Source organism: Mandrillus leucophaeus, unplaced genomic scaffold, assembly GCF_000951045.1.
Source record: "Mandrillus leucophaeus isolate KB7577 unplaced genomic scaffold, Mleu.le_1.0 Scaffold374, whole genome shotgun sequence".
NCBI classification, from domain to species: domain Eukaryota; kingdom Metazoa; phylum Chordata; class Mammalia; order Primates; family Cercopithecidae; genus Mandrillus; species Mandrillus leucophaeus.
In genome coordinates, this window is record NW_012103965.1 from 1760285 (window position 1) to 1771279 (window position 10995).

General features: G+C 38.7%; 1 protein-coding gene across 1 annotated transcript in view; it reads right to left on the bottom strand.

Annotated features, from left to right (window-relative positions):
- The window catches only part of USP32 (ubiquitin specific peptidase 32), a 255762-nt gene that overhangs the window by 94977 nt on the left and 149790 nt on the right, over window positions 1-10995 (bottom strand). The window contains exons 6-7 of the mRNA XM_011990240.1: window positions 3539-3670; window positions 1634-1741 (exon numbers count right to left, since the gene is read on the bottom strand). Of these exons, the coding sequence (XP_011845630.1) occupies window positions 1634-1741; window positions 3539-3670 (240 nt within the window). The remainder of the gene's footprint in view (window positions 1-1633; window positions 1742-3538; window positions 3671-10995) is intronic.

A 10995-nucleotide genomic window follows, 5' to 3' on the forward strand; every position in this document is an offset into this window, starting at 1 on the left:
TTTTGAGACGGAGTCTCGCTCTGTCTCCCAGGCTGGAGTGCAATGGCACAATCTTGGCTCACTGCAACCTCCACCTCCCAGGTTCAAGCGAATCTCCTTTCTCAGCCTCCCAATTAGCTGGGATTACAAGTGCCTGCCACTGCACCCAGCTAATTTTTATATTTTTAGTAGTGACTGGGTTTCTCCATGTTGGCCAGGCTGGTCTCAAACTCCTGACCTCAGGTGATCCACCTGCCTTGGCCTCCCAAAGTGCTGGGATTACAGGTGTGAGCAGCCATGCCTGGCCAACAATTTTAACTCTTTAATGAAATTCAAACACAACATGGTAAGAATTAGAACACCAGTGCTTTGCTATTTAACTCCAAATGAATCACTCTAGTTTAACTTCCATTAGTTCATCAGCAAAAAAAGAAATTAAAACAAAATTTTTTTAAGGCAACAATTAACTTCAATGGAAATGCACAGCGGGGCATGGAGGCTCATGTCTATAACCCCAACACTTTGGGAGGCTGAGGTGGGCGAATCATTTAAGGCCAGAGGTTCAAGACTAGCCTGGGCAACATAACAAGACGTTGTCTCTATTAAAAATAAAATAAAATAAAATAAAATTAGCCAGGCATGGTGGTAAATGCCTGTAGTCCCAGCTACCTAGGAGGCTGAGATGGGAGAATCCATTGCGCCCAGAAGTTCAAGGTTATAGTGAGCTACAATCACATCACTGCACTGGACTCCAGCTTGGGCAACGGAAAAAGACCCTGTCTCAACAACAACAACAACAAAAATCAGAGATTTTAGCTTCCTCATCTAACAGTAAATTGTTAGATGTATAACATCTAACATCTATAACATTGTTAGATGTATAACAACAGGGAATAAAAAAAGAGATTTGAATTTTTAGTTGAAAAATTATTTCATATACCTCCATAATAGAATTCTGGCTATTAAATCAATTGAGTGCATCATAGTACAACAGTACGAAATAAGATAAAAATATTGAACACCACACCCAAAATACGCAACATTTGTGAAGATTTATTTCAGAAAGACATAGAGATAATGACCCCAGTAAATATATTTTAGTTTCCAATTAAATGTAAATGCCTGCATTTTTTCAAATATGGTTAAGATTTAATAACACAATGTATTTATGCTTCCAAATTATGCTGCAACATTTTAGTTAGGTTAAAAAAGATCATTTTAGCATTTAATAAAATTAGTTTTGACCATAAATTTTATTTTGCCAATGAAATATTAATCCGTGCCAGTGACGGAAAATGACTTATGCCTCAACTTATGTAAGACACAAAATTCTACCAGAAAATATTTCCTAAATGTTTAAAATTTTCAATTACATCATAGCTGATCTGATTCATTTATCATGAATTGCAGATTCTTCAGGAAAATCAACCCCACTGTTAATAGCAAAGATCCCAATTATTCCATAGTAAAAAAGAAGAGATGATGGATTCCTTAGAGTGACCTCACTAAAACCCCAATATGAGATTAATATTTGCTAATCTAACAAAGTTATAAAAATTCAAGCCTTAATCCATAGATAATTTTACATTGATGAAAACTGATTTTCTCTCTATTACATAGTTTGCAATTTTTTGACAATGTTTAACACACTTACATTTTTGTCTTTCAGCCAGGGGTCCCCTGCAACAGGCTGATAACCCACAGGATATCTCCTTAAAATCTATGTGATTGTCACGATTTTCATCAAAAGCATTAAACAAACCTGTAAAATAGGAAGAGGCACCATAAATCACAGCCAAGCTTCCTAGTGTTAATAATGACATGTTTACAAAAGGAGGAATGACTCTTTCCCATAAACTGACTGAATTTGTTTTTTAAGTTTATTAGCAGTTCCTAATGTTTCAGGAAGTATCTCTTTCCTCTTGGTATAATTATAACTGAAACTTGTGATCATGGCAGAAAATACATTACAATTCTTTAGTGTTTGGTTATGTCCATCTATATTTATCTTACATCATTTTTAATAGCTAAAATGCCTATATATTTTTGAAGTCAATAAATAAAAATTAAAAACCAAAAAAAGGTCAGAAATTACAACAATTATCCTTACTTAGAAAGACTGAGAAGAAAAACGGAAAAAAGAAAGAAAAACTGAACTGCTTATTAAATGAATACTCAAAGATACACTACAGTATCATTAATAAGCTCCCATAAAGCTCTTTCATGAGGCAAAGGAAGATACATTATGCAACATGAGAGAAAGAAATTCTCTACTACAGTGTCTCTTTGTACTGTTTAATCTTTTATACATGAATATTTTAAATTTCACAAAGGGAATTTATAATCTAATCCTGTGGTTTCCAAACATTTTGTAAAAAAAAGAAATGAAATAATTTTGTTTTCAAATGAAATGATACATCAATCCCAATTCTAAAAAGGTAAAAACACAATGCACTGTTGTTGAAGTAGGTAGAAACCCAGAGCCCTATCTCCCCTGGCTCCCCTGACGAGTACTCCAAAGTACCCTAGAAATTTGAAGAATACAGATAGTATATTCCAAGAATCTAACGATGTGCCCTCAGTTTAGGGATTAGAAAACTAAAGCTCAGAGAAGACTACATGATTTGTCAAATATAAGTTTTAAAAGGTGAGAGCTGGAAGCAGAACCCAAGTATTCATACTCCAAATATGATTTTTATGATGTGCTCACAATTATTCTTTGTACTCTTTATTTTTAAAAAAGTAACAGCAGGCTGAGAGCGGTGGCTCACGCCTGTAATCCCAGCACTTTGGGAGGCTGAAGGTGGGTGGATCACCAGAGGTTGGGGGTTCAAGACCAGCCTGACCAATATGGAGAAACCCCGTATCTACTAAAAATACAAAATTAGCCAGGCGTGGTGGCACATTCCTGTAATCCCAGCTACTCGGGAGGCTGATAGGAGCATCGCTTGAACCCAGGAGGCAGAGGTTGCAGTGAGCCGAGATCGCGTCATTGCACTCCAGCCTGGGCAACAAGAGCGAAACTCTGCCTCAAAAAAAAAAAGAAAAAAAAGTAACAGCACTAAGTTTAGAGATAGAGAGCACCTCAGAGATGGTCTAGTCTAATTGTTTCTTAAATGTTTTTTGGAGGGGAGAATACAGCAGTGGAATCTTCTTATGCAAAAGAAAAAAGGTAGAGGCACCCTACTGGAGGAAGAGACAAGGTCATATGTGGAAACATGGAGCTCTGCCCATTCAGTGGCCACCACATGACTCCAGGCACTAGCTACTAATGCACCTCACTGGAACACAGTATCACAGCCACTGACTTGGTCAAACACATTTTATACATGAGCATCCTCAGGTGCAGAGAGCTAAACTGATTTATGCAAGGTTATAACAGGTAGAAGATCAAGCTCAAGACTATAATACTAATTCCCATTCATTTTTCCCCACTCCATTAAACCTGCAAACATATAAGAAGATGGTTTCTTAGAGTTAAAATGTATTGGTTTCAAATATGAGATGGGCTCAGGTATGTTTACCAGTGAACATATGTAGAAAATGGAATGATTCCTACCTTCACTTAGAGATGGACGAATAGGTGGTGAAACCAATGGGCCAAATGTCTCTAAATCAAATCGTCCAGTCCGGGACTGAGCCTTCAATAACCAATAGCGTTTCTCAAGATCAATGATGTCTGATTCCTCCACTAAGGGTCAAATCAAAAAAGATTATAAAACCTCAGAATTCTCTTCTCGGGAGTTCAGTTCATCCTGATAATATATCTTCCACACATATATTGTAGTTTCACAATTCAATTGCTAAAAAATAATCACGACCAAAACCAAAACTCAAATTTATTATATCCAAAATGGTAAGAAAATTAAACCAAAACGAGACTTTAAAACAGAAAAAAGAAATCTACAATTCCCCATTTAAGTAGGCTGTTTAAATCCAACATTTAAAATAATATACAACTAAGCTATTTCTTTTGGGCTTCCCACACCACTTTTACCTGTACTGATTTTTTTTTTTTTTAAGGGACAGGGTTTTGCTCTGTCACTCCAAAGCTGGAGTGCAGTGACACGATCATAGTTCCCTGCAGCCTCAAACTTCTGGGCTCAAGATATCCTCCCACCTTAACCTCCAAAGTAGTTAGGACTACATGTGCACACCACCACATCCAGATAATTTTTAAAAAACTTTTTGTAGAGATGAGGTATCTCTATGTTGGTCAGGCTGGTCCCAAACTACTGGCCTCAAGCAGTCCTCTCACCTCTGCTTCCCAAAGTGTTGGGATTATAGGTGTGAACCACTGTGCTCAGCCATTTTTGTTTATTTTCAATCTCTATCTTGGATTTAAAGTTTCTATGTACAGCTTCTCTCCTGGCTAGACTGTAAACATCATAATGGCAGGATCTATGTCTGATTCATCCTATCAATACAATTAATGACTTACACATTCAATACTTACTGGATAAATGAAAAAAGTCAGTTAAGTGACAGAGGAGATGGAGTAGGAGTCCCTGTGTGATAGTAATAGCAAAGCCACGAAAGCATGAACATCTTTTTCTCCTTACTCCTCAGAATATACATCAAAAATCACAAATAGGCTCTAAACCATTTTATCTGTGATTGTTTTTCCTCCAAGGAACTAAAGTAAAATTTAGAAAGCATACATAGTACATTTATTCTCAACTAAACATAGGAACCAAAGTGATACTATTAAAATATAAATCTAGAAATTTCAAATTCTTTCTATAATGGAGTAACTAGCACCAGACTTGACCTCCTACCACAAATGACTAGAAAACCGTATAAAATATATAAAACTGTTTCTAGAAATTTGAGAACAAGCAGTATGGAACTGTGATCCTTGAGAGAAAGGAAACAAATAAGGTGAGCCTTTTCATTGCCCTGGATTTTCTCCCCACAGTCACTTTCCAGACCTAAACAAGGGATGAGTACTATAAGCAAAGAATTTCACTGAGTTAAGAAGATAGGTTGGAGGTGAGGTAACTGAAATTTGCAAAACAGAGTACTGGAGAGGAAAGAGTTATGCCAAGAAAGGGCTCCAGAAATCTGCACATGTGTCTTACTGAGTTTTGGCAGAAAGTAAGCTGTGTATACATGAAGTGAAACACATTGAGGCTGGGCTAGGTATAAATGCTGGGAAATTTGTTTTGTTTTGTTTTGTTTTGTGGTGTTGCTGTTTGAAACAGAATCTTGCTGTCGCCCAGGCTGGAGTGCAGTGGCGTGATCTTGGCTCACTGCAACCTCCGCCACTGGCCTGGGTTCAAGAGATTCTCATGTTTCAGCTTCCCAAGTAGCTGGGATAACAGGCATGCGCCAGCACACCTGGCTAATTTTTGTATTTTTAGTAGAGATGGAATTTCGCCGTATCGCCCAGGCTGATCTCAAACTCCTGGCCTCAAGTGATCTGTCCACCTCGGCCTCCCAAAGTGCGGGGATTACTTACAGGCATGAGGCACTGCACCCAGCCCAAATGCTAGGAAAGTGTAAGCTAAAAAAAGTCCTAGCGCTCATACAGGGATGGGAGATGTCTGACTGTGACCAGCTGAAGTGGAAACACTGTGTTGGACATTGGGAGCATTTGTGAACTCCAGAGGGTCTCTACTTAATAAGCAGGGAAAAACTAACTCTAGAGTAAAGGCTACTCTAAACTTGTCCCAACAAAGCTTACAAACAACCCTGGAAAATATGGAGCTGATCCACAAGTAACTTAACTACCTATCAAAATAAAACACAAGTTCCTTTTTTAAAGAGAGACAACAATCCAGATGCTCAGCTATATAACATCCACAATGTCTATCATCCAAAGAAAATATGAAAGTAGTAGAAAAATGTGACCGCAAATCTGGATTAAAAATTAGCCAACAGAGGGCTGGACGCGGTGGCTCACGCCTGTAACCCTAGCACTTTGGGAGGCCGAGGCGGGTGGATCACTTGAGGTCAGGAGTTCGAGACCAGCCTGGCCAATATGGTAAAACCCCGTCTCTACTAAAAATACAAAAATTAGCTGGGTGTGGCGGTGGGTGCCTGTAGTCCTAGCTACTCCGGAGGCTGAGGCAGGACAATCACTTTAACCCGGTAGATGGAGGCTGCAGTGAGCCGAGATTGCCCCACTGCACTCCAGCCTGAGGCAACAGAGCGAGACTCAGTCTCAAAAAAAAAAAAATTAGTCAATAGAAAAAGACCTAGAAATAACAGATGATGTAATTAACAGGCAAAGCTTTAAAACATTTATTATAAGTATCTCAGGAATTAAAGAAAAACATGCATATACTGAGGAAAGAAATGGCAACTATAAAAAAGTATCAACTGGAACTCCTAAAGATGAAGAATACAATATTTGAAATTTTAAAAAATTCACTAGAGGACTTAACAGCAGATTATAAACTAGACAGGAAAGATTAGTGAACTTGAAGGATAGGCAATATGATAGCATAAAGAGGAAAAAGGCTAAAAATGTATTAGAATCTTAGAGACCTATAAGATAGTATCAAACATACATACAATTGGGATCCCAGAAAGGGATAGGCAGAAAATATCTGAAAAAATAATGGCTGAAAACTTTCTAAAATTCATAAAAACTATATTCCCACAGATCCAGAAGTTCAATGAACCTTGTGTTAGAAAACTCAAAACCCTAACAAGGCAAGTCATCTGTCTCTTATACACATCTAGATGTGTATAAGAGACAGGAGTAGGAGTCCCTGTGTGATAGTAATAGCAAAGCCACGAAAGCATGAACATCTTTTTCTCCTTACTCCTCAGAATATACATCAAAAATCACAAATAGGCTCTAAACCATTTTATCTGTGATTGTTTTTCCTCCAAGGAACTAAAGTAAAATTTAGAAAGCATACATAGTACATTTATTCTCAACTAAACATAGGAACCAAAGTGATACTATTAAAATATAAATCTAGAAATTTCAAATTCTTTCTATAATGGAGTAACTAGCACCAGACTTGACCTCCTACCACAAATGACTAGAAAACCGTATAAAATATATAAAACTGTTTCTAGAAATTTGAGAACAAGCAGTATGGAACTGTGATCCTTGAGAGAAAGGAAACAAATAAGGTGAGCCTTTTCATTGCCCTGGATTTTCTCCCCACAGTCACTTTCCAGACCTAAACAAGGGATGAGTACTATAAGCAAAGAATTTCACTGAGTTAAGAAGATAGGTTGGAGGTGAGGTAACTGAAATTTGCAAAACAGAGTACTGGAGAGGAAAGAGTTATGCCAAGAAAGGGCTCCAGAAATCTGCACATGTGTCTTACTGAGTTTTGGCAGAAAGTAAGCTGTGTATACATGAAGTGAAACACATTGAGGCTGGGCTAGGTATAAATGCTGGGAAATTTGTTTTGTTTTGTTTTGTTTTGTGGTGTTGCTGTTTGAAACAGAATCTTGCTGTCGCCCAGGCTGGAGTGCAGTGGCGTGATCTTGGCTCACTACAACCTCCGCCACTGGCCTGGGTTCAAGAGATTCTCATGTTTCAGCTTCCCAAGTAGCTGGGATAACAGGCATGCGCCAGCACACCTGGCTAATTTTTGTATTTTTAGTAGAGACGGGGTTTCACCATGTTGGCCAGGCTGGTCTTGAACCCCTGACCTCAAGTGATCTTCTCACCTCTGCTTCCCAAAGTGTTGGGATTATAGGTGTGAACCACTGTGCTCAGCCATTTTTGTTTATTTTCAATCTCTATCTTGGATTTAAAGTTTCTAGGTACAGCTTCTCTCCTGGCTAGACTGTAAACATCATAATGGCAGGATCTATGTCTGATTCATCCTATCAATACAATTAATGACTTACACATTCAATACTTACTGGATAAATGAAAAAAGTCAGTTAAGTGACAGAGAAGATGGAGTAGGAGTCCCTGTGTGATAGTAATAGCAAAGCCACGAAAGCATGAACATCTTTTTCTCCTTACTCCTCAGAATATACATCAAAAATCACAAATAGGCTCTAAACCATTTTATCTGTGATTGTTTTTCCTCCAAGGAACTAAAGTAAAATTTAGAAAGCATACATAGTACATTTACTCTCAACTAAACATAGGAACCAAAGTGATACTATTAAAATATAAATCTAGAAATTTCAAATTCTTTCTATAATGGAGTAACTAGCACCAGACTTGACCTCCTACCACAAATGACTAGAAAACCGTATAAAATATATAAAACTGTTTCTAGAAATTTGAGAACAAGCAGTATGGAACTGTGATCCTTGAGAGAAAGGAAACAAATAAGGTGAGCCTTTTCATTGCCCTGGATTTTCTCCCCACAGTCACTTTCCAGACCTAAACAAGGGATGAGTACTATAAGCAAAGAATTTCACTGAGTTAAGAAGATAGGTTGGAGGTGAGGTAACTGAAATTTGCAAAACAGAGTACTGGAGAGGAAAGAGTTATGCCAAGAAAGGGCTCCAGAAATCTGCACATGTGTCTTACTGAGTTTTGGCAGAAAGTAAGCTGTGTATACATGAAGTGAAACACATTGAGGCTGGGCTAGGTATAAATGCTGGGAAATTTGTTTTGTTTTGTTTTGTTTTGTGGTGTTGCTGTTTGAAACAGAATCTTGCTGTCGCCCAGGCTGGAGTGCAGTGGCGTGATCTTGGCTCACTGCAACCTCCGCCACTGGCCTGGGTTCAAGAGATTCTCATGTTTCAGCTTCCCAAGTAGCTGGGATAACAGGCATGCGCCAGCACACCTGGCTAATTTTTGTATTTTTAGTAGAGATGGAATTTCGCCGTATCGCCCAGGCTGATCTCAAACTCCTGGCCTCAAGTGATCTGTCCACCTCGGCCTCCCAAAGTGCGGGGATTACTTACAGGCATGAGGCACTGCACCCAGCCCAAATGCTAGGAAAGTGTAAGCTAAAAAAAGTCCTAGCGCTCATACAGGGATGGGAGATGTCTGACTGTGACCAGCTGAAGTGGAAACACTGTGTTGGACATTGGGAGCATTTGTGAACTCCAGAGGGTCTCTACTTAATAAGCAGGGAAAAACTAACTCTAGAGTAAAGGCTACTCTAAACTTGTCCCAACAAAGCTTACAAACAACCCTGGAAAATATGGAGCTGATCCACAAGTAACTTAACTACCTATCAAAATAAAACACAAGTTCCTTTTTTAAAGAGAGACAACAATCCAGATGCTCAGCTATATAACATCCACAATGTCTATCATCCAAAGAAAATATGAAAGTAGTAGAAAAATGTGACCGCAAATCTGGATTAAAAATTAGCCAACAGAGGGCTGGACGCGGTGGCTCACGCCTGTAACCCTAGCACTTTGGGAGGCCGAGGCGGGTGGATCACTTGAGGTCAGGAGTTCGAGACCAGCCTGGCCAATATGGTAAAACCCCGTCTCTACTAAAAATACAAAAATTAGCTGGGTGTGGCGGTGGGTGCCTGTAGTCCTAGCTACTCCGGAGGCTGAGGCAGGACAATCACTTTAACCCGGTAGATGGAGGCTGCAGTGAGCCGAGATTGCCCCACTGCACTCCAGCCTGAGGCAACAGAGCGAGACTCAGTCTCAAAAAAAAAAAAATTAGTCAATAGAAAAAGACCTAGAAATAACAGATGATGTAATTAACAGGCAAAGCTTTAAAACATTTATTATAAGTATCTCAGGAATTAAAGAAAAACATGCATATACTGAGGAAAGAAATGGCAACTATAAAAAAGTATCAACTGGAACTCCTAAAGATGAAGAATACAATATTTGAAATTTTAAAAAATTCACTAGAGGACTTAACAGCAGATTATAAACTAGACAGGAAAGATTAGTGAACTTGAAGGATAGGCAATATGATAGCATAAAGAGGAAAAAGGCTAAAAATGTATTAGAATCTTAGAGACCTATAAGATAGTATCAAACATACATACAATTGGGATCCCAGAAAGGGATAGGCAGAAAATATCTGAAAAAATAATGGCTGAAAACTTTCTAAAATTCATAAAAACTATATTCCCACAGATCCAGAAGTTCAATGAACCTTGTGTTAGAAAACTCAAAACCCTAACAAGGCAAGTCATAATCAAACTGGTGATAAAGAAAAAACCTTAAAAGAGAGTAAGATGCAGAAAAACACATTACAAACAAAAGAACCAAGATAATAGTTTATCTCCAGAAAAAAAGCCAGAAAGCAACAGGGAAGTGCTGAAAAAGAAAACAAAGTTGTCAACCTCCAATTCTGTATCACGTGAAAATATTCTTCAAAAATAAATTCAAAGTACAGATTTTTTTTTTACAAACAAAGCAGAAATAGCAGAACCACACCAAAAGGACTATTAAAGGACATTCTTCAGACAGCAGGAAGGCCAGTTAAGTATCTATGTAAACAGAATAAGGCTAAAAATGTGACTTCTCTACCTCAAAACCTTTCAATACGTCCCCATGATACCTGCATGGCTTACTCCCACAACTCCTTCAGATCTTTACTCAAATGTGACATTCTCAGACCAAAACTGCACCACCTTCAAAGACACTCCTCTGTCCCTCTTCTCTGCTCTACTTTACTCCATAATACTTATCAACTCTAATAAAAAGTTTATTAATTTGTTTTGTTTATTGAGTCTCCCCTAACTAGAACATAAGCTTGAGGGCAGAGTTTCTGGTATGTTTTGTTCCCTGTGTCTAACACCAGAATAATATCAGGCACATTTTGAGCACTCATAAGTTTAATGAATAAATGAGAAGTATTGGCCGGACGCAGTGGCTCACGTCTGTAATCCTAGCACTTTGGGAGGCCAGGGCAGGCAGATCACCTGAGGTCAGGAGTTCAAGACCAGCCTGGGCAACATGGTGAAACCCCGTCTGTATTAAAAATACAAAAATTAGCCGGGCATGGTGGTGCGTGCCTGTAATCCCAGCTAGTCAGGAGGCTGAGGCAGGTCAGCCAGGAGAATCGCTTGAACCTGGGAGGCAGAGGTTGCAGTGAGCTGAGACTGCACCACTGCACTCCAGCCTGGACAATGGAGCAAGACTCTTATCTCAAAA